We start from the raw sequence: 19,186 nt of genomic DNA, 5'->3' as shown, positions 1-19,186 counted from the left end.
TAGATTTGGTGCAAAAGTAATTGCAGTTTTTGCCATTACTTTTAAATCACAAAATAGTCTATAATGCACTTTAGCACCGGAATGTGATATTATGTATGTACACATTGGTTGGTCCAGGCTACACCCAAGGATAGTCAAGAATTCATATTCCAGATGGTCGGCTAGCATTTATGAGAAAGGCCAAACTCCAAAAGCTTGCTTCCCTTATCTTTATCTCCCAACAACACCCAACTGATTTTGCTAAATTAGCAGAGTGAATATGGAAATGAGATGCCATTGATGTAATTATTAGTTTAATTAGCATAATGGATGTTAAAAACGGGTTCTCATGTTTAATTGTTTATATTAAAGGTATATTACATGATGTTTTGATATTGTGGTTTTGATTTTCATTTCCCTGCTGACTAGCGATATTGACCAAGCTAATGACTACCTTTTCAACATTGGCTACTCAGGAGGCTGAGGCTGAGGTGGGAGGATCACCTGAGCCAGGGAAGTCGAGGCTGCAGTGAGCTGTGATGGTGCCACTTCACTCAGGAGCCTGGGTGACAGAGTGAGACCCTGTCTCAAAAAAAACACAATCATCCAGCAGGGGCTCTAAAACCCTATAAATATCCTCTCTTTGGCTCATCCGTTCTGAGAACTGGCAAAGAGCTGCTCTCCCTTACTGAATTGGGTCTTATAAACTTAGCTTTGCTTGATTAACAGGTTTTCAAGGAATCCACAGTGGTATTCAAGAGAAGTGAATGTGAAAATGAGAGACAAAAACATTGTTCAGACACTCTATTTTGTAAGCATGATACAAATCTCAACTCTCTATACTTTAAGCTTCAGAACAAAGGGCATGAACAATTTTTTTGTCTGAGGGCTAATAAGTGTATGGATAGCAGAATTTGATCTGAGAATCAACTTCATTTTAACAATTAACTTGGCAGAAAGGTTACTTCTAAGCTTTGGCAATTACCTGTTGCTACCAAACTGAACCCACTAATTAAAGCATACCCAAATTGGCTTAGGTCAGTCTGCAAAACAAGGTACTACCCAGGTCTTGATTCTAACTGTAGATGAACCACCCAAGACTGCTTTCAATTTCTGAGGATCCCAAGTTCTTACCCAATGCAGTTCCTGGGAGAAGGTGATCAGAGGGGAGAAATCAAAGATCTGTTGCCAACAGACTAAATGCACTGTGATCACAGAGAAGCCTGAACCCAGCCTAAGCTGCCTTCACAATACCTAAGTGCACATTTTTCTACCATGGGTTGTTACATAATGACACATCAAATTGAGAGGCCAGATCTTCTCTTGGAGATTTTCTCAATGAATGATTAAAAAATAATTCATAATGTGTTTACACAGCCTTAAATCCCATTTTACAGTTTACAGTTTCAATGTGCATTACGATCCTGAGGAATGGGTATACTCCCATTGTACAGATGAGCGTACAAATTAGATCATTTCCTTGGCCACTTATTGATTGAAATTGATAGGACTGAGACTCAAAACTACACCTTGTGTTACCCTGGACATTTCTGCCTCTGGCTCTTTTGAGTGAAAGATAAAATTCCCAAAACGTTTACCACTTCAGATCTTGAAAAAGAATTGGACATTCACAAATAAGGTAACAGCTTATTTAATTTATATTCTACACCACAAAAAAGCCACTGTTGGCCACAGTGAGATGGCTACCGATTGGCCAGTGGAGGAGGTGGTAAAATGTTACAATGGAAGAAGCAATGAACTAGGAGCCCAAATCCCTGGGTTCTTTCTAATAATCATTCAACTCATTGTGAACTGAACAAGCCAATTAACTCCTGAACTAATATTCTCTTATCTACATAAAAGGAATAATATCTGCCATGAGAAAAGGTATATGAAAGAACCTGGAAAATTCCTAAGCATTATATACATGCAAGAATGTATTACTAATAATTCTGCAGAGTAAGAAAAGTCTTCCATTTTATGCCTTAAAAAACACAGAGTGAAATAATCACAGTATTTCAGTTTATATAAAGGGAGGTTATAATGACCAGTTGAAATGTCCACCTGAAATTAAAACACCATCTAGGTAACTAAAGAGGACTCTGGAAATCTATAATATGAGAGCTGGAAGGAATCTTAAAATATTATTCTGATCTAAGCCACTTATTGGTTTAGACCTTGGGAAAATCTCTTGACTTTTGGGTCAAGAGATTTCCCCAAGGTCACCTGACAATTAGTGGTAACGTGTCAGCATTAAAATCCAGGTTTTGTGAACTATCAAACAAGGGTTCATTTCAATTTATTGAAATGTACTTGAAAGAACTCAACTGCCAAAGCCAGAGAGCTTCACGGCTCATTTTGTAAATGCATAGATTCCTAAACTGCACCTGGGTATTCTGACCACTCCAGCTCTCCATATCCTCAGGAAAGAAAAGACCACAATCTATCCCACAGCATAATCCACCTAAAACTATTTCTGACTTTTGACAAAGTGTCTAAGTATTCTGACTCTCCGTCCAAGACACAATAAGATGAAAAATTCCTAGCTCCTCAAATGGCTTTGTGAGCAGAATTATCTTACCAACCTAGCCTATATGGACTCTTAGAGAAAAAAAATAATTAAGCATACCTTAAGCCATTTTGTAGTCTTTTTGGGTAATGGGGTTTTATCCTAAATACTATAATCTTGAGGTTAGAAAATAAACTGAAAGACCATTTTTTAAATAGCCAATACATTTACCCTCGTCTATTCTTGGTCCGGGGTGCAAATCAACAGGAGCCGCAGTTGGGAATAAGCCACATGTGACCCAAGAACATCTCTGGGGAAGAACCTTCATTGTTGACGCTAGAGAATATGGAGCTGTCCCTTTATCATTTTTAGGTTGTACTTATCCCATCTAATTGACAAGAAAAAAAATAACAAAGCTCACATCACCACTTCATAAGGAACCAAAAATATAGGCAGAGAGCTAGCTGGATTTTCACAGTAGCAATTCTTACTAAATGTACCACCGAAGAAAAATACCTGCCACCAAAAATGCCTGTACCACCAAAGAAAAAATTTAAAAAATATCTTACTAAGACCGTTCTGTTTTCTAACTGAGGTGCCTAGACCAGACAATCTTTGAGGCTGTTTCTAGCATTGTCCATCATTTGTAAACACTTACAGAACATTTTCTTAGAATGAAAGAGGAATGATGTCTAGAAGAAATAAAAACATTCTTCAAAAATGGAAAATGTTAGCTCTTTATGGAAAACACACGACCTAGAAAACTACACAGACACACACACATGCATGCACACATACTTCCCAGCTTATTCTTAGTCATAGCCATAAATAGCTACAAATATTTAACAACTATTTTCCAATATTATCATTTTTGTTCTGAACACGAGTGTGTTAGTATAAGAAACACGATCCAGAAAATGAAGGCTTCCAACCCTGAATTTCCATGAAAACTTGAGTTTGAAGGAACTAGGTCACAGCAACCCTTTTTTATTCAAACCAGTAAGAAACTTGATGTCATCAAGGTAACAACCACAAAAGAGGAAGCCCAAATGTAAATGGTTCTCAAAAGGGAATATTCGTGTGTTCTAGACTGATGTGAACAACTAAAAATGAGGACGGCTTGCCTCTCAAAGGGCCCTGAAAAAGAGCATCCTTCGCCTCCCAACCTCCACCACCAAAACACTCCCTGACAACCTTGAAGTTCAAAGGGGATGAATAGGAGAACAAAAGCAAGTGAGAGAAATTTGAGACAAAAGTAAAAGAAATTTTGAGAGTTCACCCAGGACCTAAATTTCTTATTGGCTGTCAAATTAACTCCACAGTCAACAACAAATGTGTATTGAGCACACTGGCCCTAGAGAAAGAGAGTGAAAAAGACAAGACTCTTGTCCTCAGGGAACTGACTATAATCTGGGGAGAGGGGCAACAAATGTAAGGTACATAGGCTAATCACAGACCACAAAGCCAGTAATTCAGTGCTGGGATACGGCTAGGGGCAAGGCAGGAGCCACTGCAATCAGAGTGGTCAGGAAAGGCCTCTCGCAGGAAGTGACAGCTGAGCTGAGAGCCAGTAGAAAAGGCGCCAGCCAAACAAACAACCAGCTAGGGGGTGAAAGTCCCAGGTCAGAAGGTGCCCCTGAGCCTACAGCATGGATGAGAAGGGGAAGGGGACAGAACTCTAATGAGCCAAGCCCAGGCCTGCAAGAACACAGATCCATGGGGTCCTCTGGCTCCTAATGGAACATGGCCTCCCACCAAAAAGCATGCAATGGCACATTCCCTAAACTCGGGAAACTGAGGCAGAGGGGCTTGGGGGAAAAAATGGAGAAAAAATATCCATTAAGGGAGGGGTAGGGTAGAACTTCCCTTGGTATCACTAAATTATCCCCTCTGTGCCAAAAAGAAAACTAGGCTCAGAAGAGTTCAGTGGCTTGCACACAGGGATGCTACTCTTAAAAGGATGGGCTAGGAATATCTGACTGGCATTTTTCCATTTTTTGACATAACACAAGCATCTGGCATGAGTTATAATGGTATACTATTAAGATTCATGTGAGCCAGGCATAGTGGCTCATACCTGTAATCCCAGAACTTTGGGAAGCTGAGGTGGGAAGATCACTTGAGCCCAGGAGTTCGAGACCAACCTGGGTAATGTTGTGAGACTCCCATCTCTGCAAAAAATTTAAAAATTAGCTGGGTGTGGTGGCACACGCCTGTAGTCCCAGCTACTCGGGAGACTAAACTGGGAGGATCCCTTGAGCCCAGGAGTTTGAGGGTGCAATGAGCAGTGATCACACCACCGCACTCCAGCCTGGGCAACAGAGCAAGACCCTCTCTCAAAAAAAATAAAAGATACATATGAACTGAAGATTTTTCATTTATGATATTGACTAAGTCTCCAATTATCAATAGATGCAAAGTTTTCCCTTGTAGAATCCCTACAAATTAATTTATCTTCTTTATAAATTGATGCTAATTAACATTTCAAGACAATCTCTATATGACCTTCTAAGTACATAACTCATAGCAGCCAAAATATAGAAGCTCAAATGTCCAACAATAGGGTAAAAACTGATGATGATACAGAAATAAGGCAGAAGCCTGCTTACAGTTTTAAATGATAAGCATGTAGGCTCCTCATACATGGAAACCTGATAATAGCTTAATTTTATATTAAACAGAAAAAGCAGTGCATGACATAGTATGTACACACTGGTTACAACTTTGTGACAAAGTGCATATACTTAACAAAGATGAGAAATAAATGGATAAGAATGTAATAAGACAGGGCCATTTTCATTTAAGGCTGCTTAAGCTTACATAATAAATATGTGAGGCAGCTTTTTAAAAGACAACAACGTCAAAGAAATAAATGTCGTAATAGATATACTTTCTTGAATCTATTCTTTACACACTTATACTCTTTTAATCATTTGGAATTTTCAAAGTACAAATACCATTGAAGATTTCCTTCTTTTAATTCAATTTAAATCCTAGAGATTTGTATTACTGAGCAATTTAATATTGACTCAACAGAAAAAGACAGTGCAAAGGAGATTCCTGTTACCAAATATTCGTATAAACACTAAACACCAACCAAAATTTTTCACAGAGACTGTAAACCTAGAGAGTCATTGTGAAACAAATTTCAGCCACTTATAACACAGGCTATACAACGCATCCAAAGTCTCAATTTCTCTCATTCTGCTGTTTAATATATTAAAATGGTATGTTAAAAATTTATTCTTTCCAAAATTATTAAAGGAATTTCATGAAATACAATCATTGATGGAGTTGTAAAATGTTGCCTATGTCATCTTGCGGGCCTAAAAACACTTCAGGTTAGTTTTTCAAGACCATCAACACAGTATTGGGATCTATTAATTATTCTGACACACGAAGATCCCACAATGTGCTTCTTCTCTTTGTATTTAAAAATTTAAGGAGTTTTGTACTGATTGCCCGTTGCCCAGCAAACAACGATTTAAGATGAACTATTAAGCATATATACAAAATGACTTTAGAAAATTACTTAACTCCATTTCAAGATGGATGAGACAAATAAAAATAAGAGATATTATACAGGAAAAAAAATTTAAGTATACCACAATTCAAATCTAATTTCCTAGACCCTCTATTTTATCGTTAAAAGTTGGAAACTCCATTAGCATTGTCTATTTTGATTCACTTTAAATGATAAGTTTAAACTTATTTAAAACTGTAAATGATAAGTTTACAGTTGCTGAATCAAAATGACATAGCAAATAAAAACAAAGGATGAACACTGGAAATGTTCTAAAAATGCCACTGAATTGTATACTTTAAAATGATTCATTTTGCTATATAAATTTTACCTCAATAACAAAAAAAGGATAAAATCACCAGTATATGTCTATATTACCAAGAGAATATAATATTTATGTGATAAAGAGATAATATAGCAAATCTATGCAACAAAATTCTAAGGTTGTTCAACTCAAACATTATAACAATAAAAAGTCATATATTCATGATTAATATCTGAGATCTGCTTCAAAAGAATATAGAGGAGGACAGGCGCAGTGGCTCACGCCTGTAATCTCAACACTCTGGGAGGCCAAGGCAGGCTGATCACTTGAGGTTTGGGACCAGCCTGGTCAACATGGTGAAACCCCGTCTCTACTAAAAATAAAAAAATTAGCCAGGCATGTTGGTGCACACCTGTAATCTCAGCTACTCAGGAGGCTGAGGCATGACAACTGCTTAAACCTGGGAGGCAGAGGTTGCGGTGAGCAGAGAACGTGCCATTGCACTCCAGCCTGGGCAACAGGGTGAGACTGTGTCCAAAAAAAAAAAAGAATAACAGCCGGGCTTGGTGGCTCACGCCTGTAATCTCAGCACTTTGGGAGGCCAAGGCGGGAGGATCACGAGGTCAGGAGTTTGAGACCAGCCTGACCAACATAGGGAAACCCCGTCTCTACTAAAAATACAAGAAATTAGCTGGGCGCAGTGGTGGGCGCCTGTAATCCCAGCTACTTGGGAGGATTGCTTGAACCCGGGAGGCAAAGGTTACAGTGAGCTGAGATCGCACCACTGCACTCCAGCCCAGGCAACAGTGCGAGACTCTGACTCAAAAATAATAACAATAATAAATAAAAAGAATATAGAGAAAAAAGAATATGAGAGGAAATGAGTGGGAGTATATCTGTAAAGATTGGCAGGAAGTTAATCATTATGGATCCTGGGCGATGGGTACAGGGAGTTTATTATATTATTCCCTCCACTATTGTGTATATTTAAAACTGCCCATAGTAAGTAGTTTTTTAAAAATTCTACCTTTAGGATGGGTTTAATGCTGGAACTAAAGACACTTATATAGCACTGGGTACTTAAGGAGCTTAAAGTGAATCAGAAAACCAGCAAAATTATTATCTCACTTACTTGTTATGATCATCTGACTTCTAATATTATCTACTGTTAACTTATTTTTTAATGAACAAGGAAGCTTAAGTATTTCTTCAGTGGTTTATATGAACAGACTTCATACATAGCACATTTTATAAAGGGTAGCAGTTTATAAGATCAGTACATACCAGGAGTATCATAGGCCTTTTCCAAGTTGTTAATCCTATGATTCCAGAGAGTATCACCTGTAAGGATAAACTATCATAAATATAGAAAACGGACCAATTCCAATAAACAAATCCTCAGTCACAAAAGTACATATTTTTAAAGATACTGAAATTTCAAAGCATTCCAAATCAAACATTTAATATTCCTCCTGGATTACAGGGTTCATTCTGGTAGACCATTTTGGACTTTTACTTCCAAGCCCTCAAAGCTTTTTTTATTGACTTTGCTTAATTTTGTTTTGTTTTTTTAAAGACAGGGCTTTGCTCTGCCACCGAGGCTGGAGTGCAATAGCACGATCATGCCTCACTGCAGCCTTGACTTCCTGGGCTCTGGTGATCCTCCCGCCTCTGCCTCTCCAGTAGCTAGGACTACAGGCGCACGTCACCACACCTGGCCTGTTTTTTCTTAATATCAATTAAGAACACACAATCAGAAATTAGCCTCTCCTTCTGGTGAGTGAGAAATCACTATTTCTCAGCCAAGCTCCCTGTTCCTAGCAGCACCCAATCTGTTGCCAGGGTCAGCCTCATCAGATGCATGTCTGGTGGCATCCTTCCCTTCATCAGGTACCCATCCATTATGGGACAGGTAAAGTCTTCGAAATGGGAAACAAGGCCCTTCAAGATCTTCTCTTACCTACTCTCAAGCCTGGTTTTTACATACCCTGGCCCCTCCACCACATACCTTCCTACGAAGTACCTGCCCTCCCTCAGGCCAACCAGGCTCCTGACATCCCTGGGCTATTTGCTTCTTTCTCTTTGCTGAAGTGCTGTGTCCTCCCAGCTTCCCTCCTAGCTGCCTGAGAACTTTTATCCATCCTGCAAGGCCCCATTTAGCAGTCACCTGCCCTGAGAAGCCCTCACTGATTCCACCGCTCGACACTCATGGAAGCCCTCTGCACACACTTCTTTTTTTCCAAAAACTCTACTGTAATAATTGAGGGATGTGTCTCTGTATTACCTACTAACTGTGAACTCTTGTCTTGTCTCTCTAAAGTCCTAGTTCCCAGCATTGTGCCCCCATTGTTGGCAATTAATATATGTTCTAGAGCATTTATTCCACAAAGTGGGAGGAACTACTGTGAGAAGGAGCTCATGTTGCAAAATGACACTTCAATAAAAAACGAGCTAAAAAATCTCAATAAGAAAAAACAGGCTGGGCACGGTGGCTCACTCCTGTTACTCCCAGTACTTTGGGAGGCCGAGGCAGGTGGATTGCCTGAGCCCAGGACTTTGAGACCAGCCTGGACAACATGGTGAAACCCCATCTCCACTAAAATACAAAAAATTAGCTGGGCATGGTGACGCTACTTGGGAGGCTGAGGCACAAGAGTCACTTGAACCCAGGAGGCAGAGGTTGCAGTGAGCTGAGATCGCACCACTGCACTCCAGCCTGGGCGACAGAATGAGACTCTGTCTCAAAAAAAAAAAAAAAAAAAAAAAAAGGAAAGGAAAGGAAAGGGCCAGTATTTTGCCAAAATATAAACTGGAAACCCAGGTCAGCCCTCTGGATAACACAGTTTGATAAACAATTGGGAAAGGATAATCAAAGTAATTTTTCAGCCTGGGATGTGCTGATGCCATTTGAGCACTCTGAGCTTTGTAAAATAGTGTGTCTACCAAATGCAGCCATGAGGGTTTTCCTCTACAAGCACATTACACTTGTCCAAATTGCTCAAATGCACTATTTCACAATCACTGTTTATCAACTACACATCAGTAAGGACTTGACAGTGTCCCTTCAAATTCAAAACCCACAGGCCTGCTTGCAATATTCTCCATTCTCATTAGCTGAGAGTAATCACTCTGCAGCATCAGACCAGCAGAGGACAAGTCTACCCACTGACATCAAGGATCAAAAACCATATACAGGCAGATAGGTGACAATTTCTTTGTGTGCCATCTATGTCTAAAGGTACTACTAGCTGCCTGCCTACCAGGCACTTTAACCTTGCAATCTCTTTAAATCCAATAGGATATTTCCTTACCCTAAACAATTTCTGCCTGAAGACACAGGGCAGGGCGTGTGTGACTCAGAGTGTGTGAGTTGCGCCTACTTTACAAATTGGGACTGCAATCCATGAGGTCCTGAGTTCCAGGTTCCCACTCAGCTTCTAAAGACTTAACTATGAGACCTTGGCCAAGTCATTTCACTTGTCTGGTCCTCACTTATTTCCTTAGAAATGCTGTAAGGGAAGGAAACCATCTCTTGGTCTCTTCTAGCTCAGAAGACTTACCTTATAGTGATGACAGTGATTCCTCAGAAATCTGTGACTCAGGGTGCAGGCACGTATGCTTGTGAATGTATGTGTGTATGCACGTGCTTGCATGTGTGTGCACATGTGTGTGTATGTGTGTATTCCTCTGTGCATGTGCATCCCACCTGCCCACTCTGGTGCCTACTGGACTTAGCTGAGGAAATTCAAGCTGTTCTTGTGAAAACATAACTTCATATTTGACTGCCCTTAAGGAAAACACAAATCTCCCAATTCAGTAAAAAATATGATTTGAATTATTAGTTAGCATTTGACATTAATGCTACTGGTCTCCATTAATAGAGAACCCTGTGGTTCAGCTTTTTGGAATATATTTTTTCTATTAAAACAATATTATTGGCAGTCACAGTGGCTCACACCTGTAATCCCAGCACTTTGGGAGGCCAAGGCAGGCAGAATACTTGAGGTCAGGACTTTGAGACCAGCCTGGCCAACATGGTGTGACCCTGTCTCTACTAAAAACACAAAAATTAGCTGGGTGTGGTGGCACACACCTATAAGCCCAGCTGCTTGGGAGGCTGAGGCAGGAGAATCACTTGAACCCAGGAGGTAGAGGGTGTAGTGAGCCGAGATCGCACCATTGCACTCCAGCCTGGGTGAGAGAGTCCATCTCAAAAATAATAATAATAATAATATTAAAAGGAAGTGTCCAGCCCCAGCCATAAAAGCCTATAAAATAGCAATATGCCTAAACTGTTCTTCCCACATCGCCTACCCAGCCACATCACCCTACCCTCCTCCATGTTAACAATCTAGCATGTTTACATATTTTACATATGTATGTATTTTTCTCTAAATTCTTCTTACTACACACATATGTCTATGTGTATATATACACACTCACAGGGATGTGATTTTTGTAAAAAAAAAAATCAGAAAAGATATACTTTCCCTGCCTCTTCCTTTTCTCTCTCAATAAATACTTCATAGAAATCTCTTCATGTGCATTGGAACAGCTCTAATTCATTTTACTTTAGTGGCTACATAACATTCCATTGTGTGGCTATACTTAACGTATTCAATCATTTCCATATTAATGGGCATTCATTCTATGTCTAGTTTTTTGCTGTCACAAACAATGCTGCAGTAAACATCTATGAACATATATCTTTAAAAACAAGTGCTTTTATTTCAGCGGAAAAAAGTCCCAGGGGTGAAGTTTCTAAGTTGAAAGGCATTTCTATTTTTTTTATTTTAATAGATCATGACAGATTCAACTGTCACTTCAAATGAGGTACCTCTGAAACCAAAGAACTAAGCTATCTTTATTGCTTCCTTTGGAGGGGAGGTATTTTGTTTGCATATGGTAGCAACAAACTATAGAAACTGTAAGTTAAAAAGTATGTACAAAATGTATATATGTACAAATACATGACAAATAAGAAACATCAATAATCTCAAAATATATATGACAAAGATCTTTAAGTCCTCACTGGGGAGAAATACAGTTTATTGTGCAATATTAAATGAATAGCCAAGTAAGTCAAGGCATATACCAAGTCTATGGATTGAAGACAAACTAAGAATGTCATTTCCATTTAAATTGTTTTATAGACTCAGCACATATTCAAGTTAAATCCCACCAGGATTCTTGTAAGCCACCGCTCTTTACAACATTTTAAGAAACTATATTCCAGCTCCAGACAGGAGCTATAGTTGCGGATCTCCATTCCTGAACCCCGCAACAAAGGCATACACCTACTTTTATTCAACTTCTCCCTCTCTTCAAGCCCAGTGAAGCCCTGAGGCACTTGGGGAACCCTGTGAGTGGTGATGGGGAGAAAAGCAAATAGATGAAGTAGGCCTGGATGATTAGAAGCCTCTCGAATGGTAATGGGAACAGAGGTGCTACAGTTGGGGATACAATTTTTAAGAGCTCAAGACTTAAGGAATGATGCTTCCATTTCATCTGAAAGGGAGGCAGAATTCACGGATGGGGAAAGGGGTTGGGAAAAGAAGAAGAGAAGGAGGCAGGGTATTCAATGCCTCCACCTCCCTTGGTGGCAGCAGTAGCTGGAGCTCCATCAGAAATGAGTCAAGAAGGTCCCTTAACAATGTCCTTCCATGGCTCCCATTATGCCACAATGCTATTACATGTTTAACTGTCAGTATCACGATGAGGACTTGGACCTGTGCGTACTCACTCACACACCACTAAAGGTTCCCAGAAGGCACTCAGTTAGTTATAAGAGTCAATGAGTGAATGAATGAATGGAGGCCAGAAACAGGAGATGACCTTGCTCAAAGATGACTATGTAAGACTAAACACATTTTTCATCCCCTGTGCTTCCTAAAAGAGTTCAGCAGCAACAAAAAGCAACTCCATCAGCATTCTTTCCATCTAGCGCAAGATGGAACTTGCCCTGAATGAACAGGTAAGAACCTATTTTCTAACACCAAACAATCTCTATATTATTATAATGAGAGGTATTACAATTTTTGTTTCACTCACTGATAACCCATTTATTGTAGCTTACAGGAAAAAGCAGAGGCCTTTCCTTTTTTCTGATACTGCAAAGAAGGGCTCTGAGATACCCCAGGGGAGAGTCATTGTTACCCACCATAAATGATTAATGTGCTTTCATTTTCCAACATAAAAATCAAATCGTTAAGATCAGAAGCTTATAATTCTACTGTCCTATTTCCCTTTGCTAATCCATTAACATGTGTTAGGGCAAAAATGTTCTGAATCATCTATCAAAAGCTGCTGTATGTAAACACAGAGATTTTTAAAAAGCCATGTTGTAAATGTCCTGTGTTACTTTGTAAATAAGCAGAAAATAATATGTCAAACTTCTCAACAACCTACCCTGCCCTATAGCTCTTATGATGGCAACTTTTTAAAAAATGGGTATGTGTGTGTATTTCTTCCCTATCTGTCTAGCATAGCTCATTAAAAAAAAACAAATTGAGAAAGTGGGCAACTGAATATTTCTAATGAAAACATAATGGTAACTATAATGTCCTACAAAAATACTGGCCTGTTCACTTTACTTTTATTAACTATTACCTCGGTATTTAAAAACCACTGATACAGGTTCCCGTGTATTCCAGGTCTGGTGCTTGGGTCCAGCAGTGATGCACTCTCCTATGTATACTCTAGCTACACTCTCACAAAATCAGTACTGAAGAAGAAGCATCCCACCCATTTTACAGATGAGTAACTGAGGCCGAGAGGCACAGAACTTATAAATGTGACTCTGCTGATATGCAAAATAAAGGACCAAAGAAATCAATAAAACTCATCCCCAAAATTATATTTGAAATATCCCTTAAATATTAAAGTAGTATTTGATTAGTATGATAAAAAAATTTACTATCATTTAACTGGTAGTAACCATAATCTTTATGTTAGTTTTTCGTTTGGTCCATTGATTTTTCTTTATGTTTATTCACTGCAATTTTTTTAAAAAGGTTCACCCTAAAGTTCACCAACATCTGTCTCTTTATATGAAAGTGGAACCTTGCCAAAGAATCATGGACTCAAAGAAGGATGATCATGAATTCAGATCAGTGACTTAAAGCAAAGACATGAATGTATACAACTGATAAAGAATAATAGGGCACACAGAGAGGAACAAAAAACAACCACCAAGTCTCTACCACTCATCTGAAATATCTCCCAAGGATCATGCGTGTCATCGAAGGTAGGAATTTTGTTTTTGAAGGAGGAGAGACAACCCAATGCAACTCTCTCTCCTCTTTCATTAAATCTACTGCAGTGTGGCCGACCGAGTCTCCCATACCCCAGTGGAATCTAGTTAACCCCAGTGGAACCTAGTTAACTCCCATACTCCAGTGGAATCTAGTTAACATTAACTCCCATACCCCAGTGGAAATCTGATTAAACCCAGTGGAACCTAGTTAACTCCCATACCCCAGTGGAATCTAGCTGACATTAACGCCCATACCCCAGTGGAATCTAGTTAACTCCCATACCCCAGTGGAATCTAGTTAACACTAAACGCACCCCCCAAACCGAGAGCTAGGACAGCACAGCTGAAGACGGACACTGAGATCCTCCCTTAGCCACTCACCTCCAGTCAAATCTCAGGCTGTTTTTCAAGATGGCTCATCTCTTAGGCTCATGAATTTTGGGAATAATAATATATTGAGTGATTTACCAGTGATACCAGGAAGAAATCAAACGCTCAGAGTGCTCAAAAACACAGACTACGTTAAAAACTCTCCCTTCAAGTTGCTGAAAGTATGAATGAAAACTATGAAAAAAGATGCTTTATAGAATTTGTTAATTCTTAAGTGTTTTTTAAAATAGATAAAATACACCTTCAAAGTTCAAACAAGTGAACGAAGCCTCCAAAATCTCAGGCTCAGGGCTCTCTTAAGAAAATATGTATGAAAAACTATCCTTGAACTATACTATGTTCAACAAATAGTCATTTCAAATAAATATATTTGTCTCTTGAACCTAATTTTGTATCAAATATACAAGCAAAATTTTCAGTGAGGCCGAAAGAAGATGTGTGGGTTCAGTTGATATAGCAGGCTAAAGATCCTAATGGTCAAAGCTTGAAATATGAGGATATTCTTCTACTGTGTTCCTATGTGGGTTCGAAGTAACCTTAGACATAAGTTGGCACTTCCATTCAACTGCCTAGCTTCATATGCCAATAAAACTTGTGAGTGAATAAATAAACATGGCATATGCATACAATAAAATAGGAATGAAGTACTGAGACTTGCCACAGCATGGATGAAGCTTGAAAACATGCTAAGTGAGAGAAACCAATCATAAAAGACCACATATTATATGATCCCATGTATATGAAATGTCCAGAACAGACATATCTACAGAGACTGAAAGTGGGTTAATCAGTGGGTGGCTAGGGGTGGGGATGGTGGAGAATGGGGAGTAACTACTCAAAACTTTAGGGGTGATAAACATTTTCTAAAATTGTGGTGATAGTTGCACAACTGTGAATTTACTAAAAACCATTGACCAGTACACTTTAAATGCTAAATGGGTAAGCTGTATGACATATGAATATATGTCAAAGCTGTGTTTTTTTTAATTCTGCAGTTCTCGACTCATAATCTCCCAACTTTTTTTTTTATAGAAACCTTAGTTTAGCTGTCTTTGAATTAATTACAATGTCCTATCAAGCCCATTTCTTTTATAAATACATACTAAAATACTAATGGCTGAAGTTGTGCTACCTGGAATTTGCCTTAAAATAATCTAGGGGTGTTAGGAAGGGGGAGCAGTGTTAGGTATAAAGTGGCCATGTGTTGATAGCTACTGGGTGAAGGGTAAAATGGGGGATCATTACACCCTTCTTTCTACATTTGTTGAGTTTTTTAATTTTTATAATAAAAGATTTAAAATTGAAGGGAATGGTTCTTTGGACTGCCCACTCAATCCTATGCTGGTTATATTTTCTTGTGGTAAAAATACACACATTGAAATATATATAGATGAAATGTGACACCTGAGATTTGCTTCCAAACAATAAGAGAATTTAATCTCACAAATGGACTAGGGAGCACGAAGGATCTAATTCCCACCCTGCTTGGAATATTCATCCTTCTGAAGTTTATCAGAAGACACAAGGCCAGCAGCAGAGCCCAGGAAGGGGGTGCAGAAGAAACCATTGTTGAAGCTGGGTGAAAGGTATATGCGGGTTCATCATATACTGCATAAATGTAAACTTTTCCATAACACGAGGTTTTTAAAAAACAACCTCTGTCACATGCATAAATTCAAAACATGTGATACAAGGCTTTTTTCCCCTAAAGCACCAAGAGAGTCATGGTGCCTAAAGCCATCCTCTTAAATTTGTATTTAGTTAATTGTTCTATAAATACAGTATCTATTGCTTCTGTTGTCACTTTGCAAATTCTGAGGTCAATCTCAGGAACAAGTCACAAAAAGCAGGAATAACCAACAGTTATAGAGTTGCATATAGACCTGGGTTTGGAGGGTATGGGGAAGAATAGGGAAAGACATATAGCAGAGAATTTGTCAGTTCCAAATCACTGATTTCTTTCTCTCCTCTGGTGTGCCCGGACCTGAAGACAAGGACATACCCAGCCAGCAGACCAGGAGTATTAACCTTCACTTGCTGGTGGAAGGCCTTTTTTCTTTTCTTTTCTTTTCTTTTGCTACTTCATCAAATTCAACTGTGGCTTGACTGATATCTAAGTGCATTTACCTCTGAAATGATTCATAATAGTAAATTGATTTCAGCTTTTAATTTTAGAAGACAAAAAAATAGTTTTTAAGAATCCTAAACTAGCTATGTTTGAGAAGACAATAGATTAAGATTTTATAAAGAGCAAATTCCTAAAAATATATGCAAGATCATTACTGGCCCACGGTATTTAGAGAAATGAAATGCACCCACCATTTGGCTGGATTTAGTCAGACAAACAGAATAGGTGGCATAACGGGTCTAATTTCTACCCCGTCTGGAATATCCATTTTTCTGTAGTTTTCCTGAACACTCATAGAGGCCAGTGGCAGAGCCCACAGGCAGAGCCACCAGGGTGGAATTTTTTCTACACGAGGCACAAATCATGGCCTTCACTCACCACAGCCCAGCATGTACCCCAATAAGATCATTCAACATGAAAGTATTTCAAAAGGAAAGCAGACTGGCACTGGATGAAGTATACAATTTCAGGCGAGTCTCAAGGAACCTAACGTTCTTAATGTTCTTATTCAAACAATTACTTTGGGTTCAATTAGTTCTTCGAGTCCTTTTTTTTTCAATTTGGTATTGAATTGCAGTATGTGTGAAACTGCAAAAGCAGTTCTTACCATTCAGGACACACACTGATTACAGATCTTACTAAAAACTAGCAGCATTGCTAGACATTCAGATTTACACAGTGAGTTCATAGAAAGGTTATTTACGGGCAGCTGTGGTGGCTCATGCCTCTAATCCCCATACTTTGGGATGCCGAGGCAGGAGGATCGCTTGAGCTCAGGAGTTGGAAACCAGCCTGGGCAACATGGGGAAACTCTGTCCCTTAAAAATAAAAATTAAAAATTAAAAAAAGATACAAAGAGAGGTTATTTACTTTACTGTACTCATCTTCCATAGTCATTCCACAAAGATGTGTTTCCAAGTCTCTCAACACCCAGGACACTTCAAGGGGTTGGATGCCTTGGAAATTGTGAGATTGTTAGGAAGCAGGGGAGAGTGGCCACCCGGTGTCCATAGATACTGGCTGGCAGCAGCTTTTCTCTGAAGTTGGGCACTCTTTGGCCCCAGGCTCAGCGTTCCCGGTTGGAGGAGGGAGGAGTGGGTCCTGGAGAGCAGACATCTCTAGTTAGCTGCTGGGCGCTCCAGGACCTTTGGCCAGCTCATCCATGACAGGTCCCGGTTCTCACAAACTGAATTCTGCATAGCAGCCTGCATGGCTCCAGGAACCCAGTGGGGTTAAGGCCTTCCTTTAATGACCAGGTACAAGCACCAGTTCACACACACCCTCTCATTACCTCCTGAACTTGTCTGGGGGTCGAGCCACCCTACACATTTCACACTTAGGTGTGTCTTAATGCAGAATAAAACAAGCGATGTGCCCCAGTCAAACTGTCCCATCCCACAAATACACCTACTATGTGCCAGGCATTCTTGATACATCAGTGAACAAAAATGATCAAAATCCCTGCCCTCCCAGCACAGACGTTGTCAGTGCAGCAAATACTCAATGACCAAAAGAAGTTTAATCATTTTCCTCCCACTTTCCTGCCACCCACACCCTGTCTTCCAATCTCCCAAAGAGCTGGGTGTCTTTGTTTAATTCTATTAGCTTGACAGGGAAAATAAAATCCTTCAGCCTGCGCGCAACAGACACTACTCAGGTGCAATCCAATTCACCCCTGAACTCGACCGTCGCGGAACATTTTTCTCCAGCCTCCAAAAACTTCAGGGGGCGTGAGGCTCCCCCAACTGCAGCCCTGGAGGCCAACTAAGGAGCAATGGAGAGGAACGACCAGAGCCCCCTATCACTGGGATGACCGGGCGAGCGGGGCGCGCTTGCGGTACTCACCGAGGAGCCGGCCCAGAACGGGCACGAGTTCTTCACCTGCGGGGAGCTGCTCAGCGACAGCGCCCCGAAGCTGAGCGCCACCATGCAGCAGCCCAGGATCAGCTGCAGCAGCGGCGGGCACACCGACGCCCCGGCGCACGGCGGCTGCCCGGCGGGAGGAAACCGGCGGCGGCCACACCCAGGACCACAGAGGCCGACGGGTGCACCCCCCGGCCACCGGCCCACGGGGGCAGGTTCTGGCGGCGGCGGCACGGCCCGGGCGCCTGCGGCCCACCGAAACCCACCACGGCACAGGACCCGGACACCACGGGCAGGGACATGGACGGACGGGGAAGGGTGCGGCCGGCTGCGGCGGGCAGACGGAGCGGAGCCGAAGGCGCCGCACACGGAGCACTGCAGGCGGGCTCCGAGGCCGAGGGGGAGGGAAGGAAATGCGCACGGCCCAACCACTTGCTGCCGCCGCTGCCCTGGCTCCAGCCGGCCGCACCCACCTGCCTCCTGGCGGGTCCGCCTCCCGCTGGCCCTGGGCGCACCCTCACTCTCACCCACGCGCACTTCGTGCTCGCGCTGTGCCGGGGCAAGTGCGTCACAGCCTCAGGGTCCCCGCCGAACCTGCGCCGGCTTCCTGGGGTCCTGGGAGGGTGCCCTGCCCCAAATATTTAAATAAGTCCCTCGAGGTGGGAGGCACCCCACAGCCAGGACGCGTCAGCGCCGGCCACCAAAAGTCTCAGCGTCTGTCCCCACCCGCCGAGCTGGGGCTAGAGAAGAGCGAGGAAAGCGCCGAGGGGCCTCGAGCCCCTTTACTGTCCAGCCACGAGAGAGGCTCCGGCGCACTTTAATGAGAAGGGAGCCCGCCCTTAAACTTTTGCCCCCACAAGGAAGGGGATGCCTGGAGGAGGGGCTTTGGGGCGACTCGACGGGAAGAGGCGTAAACCAAGGACTTCGGGAAGGACGACGCCGAGCGCAGTTACCGCTCACAGGGCGCAGGACTTGCCTACCCCGCATCGGCGCGGGAGTGCTTTCCCGGCATCTCGATAGGAGCGGGAATGAAAAGACTGGGTTACCTTGGAAGCATCCAGCATCCGTAAAGAAAGTACCCGGAGTAGCCCGGAGCGCATGGCAAGGGTAACGCTCTGTCTTCTCATTGACTTATGAGCTATATCAGGCATCTATTAGGCATCACCTGATAGAACACGGAACCCCCAAACTTCCGAGGAAATATCCTAATAAAATCCTACTTTGGTAATTTATGAAAAACCTTTAGAGCCAAAAAAAAAAAATGATTACTCTTT

General features: G+C 41.4%; 1 protein-coding gene across 2 annotated transcripts in view; it reads right to left on the bottom strand.

Moving 5' to 3' along the window:
• Window positions 1–18,423, bottom strand: part of ENTREP1 (endosomal transmembrane epsin interactor 1) — a 67,345-nt gene extending 48,922 nt beyond the window's left edge. The window contains exons 1-2 of one of the 2 annotated variants that reach the window (XM_032164244.2): window positions 18,386–18,423; window positions 7,561–7,617 (exon numbers count right to left, since the gene is read on the bottom strand). In XM_032164244.2, coding sequence (XP_032020135.1) covers window positions 7,561–7,572 — 12 coding nt within the window. In that variant the 5' untranslated portion in view covers window positions 7,573–7,617; window positions 18,386–18,423. Of the gene's footprint in view, window positions 1–7,560; window positions 7,618–17,894; window positions 17,997–18,385 lie in introns of those variants that run through there. The other variant, XM_032164245.2, reaches the window with a different exon arrangement.
• Window positions 18,424–19,186: the final 763 nt, after the last annotated feature.

The sequence above is a fragment of the Hylobates moloch genome, unplaced genomic scaffold (assembly GCF_009828535.3).
Source record: "Hylobates moloch isolate HMO894 unplaced genomic scaffold, HMol_V3 SCAFFOLD_10, whole genome shotgun sequence".
Lineage (NCBI taxonomy): Eukaryota > Metazoa > Chordata > Mammalia > Primates > Hylobatidae > Hylobates > Hylobates moloch.
The sequence above is the reverse complement of the archived record's forward strand: the minus strand, read 5'-3'. Positions and strand labels throughout refer to the sequence as shown.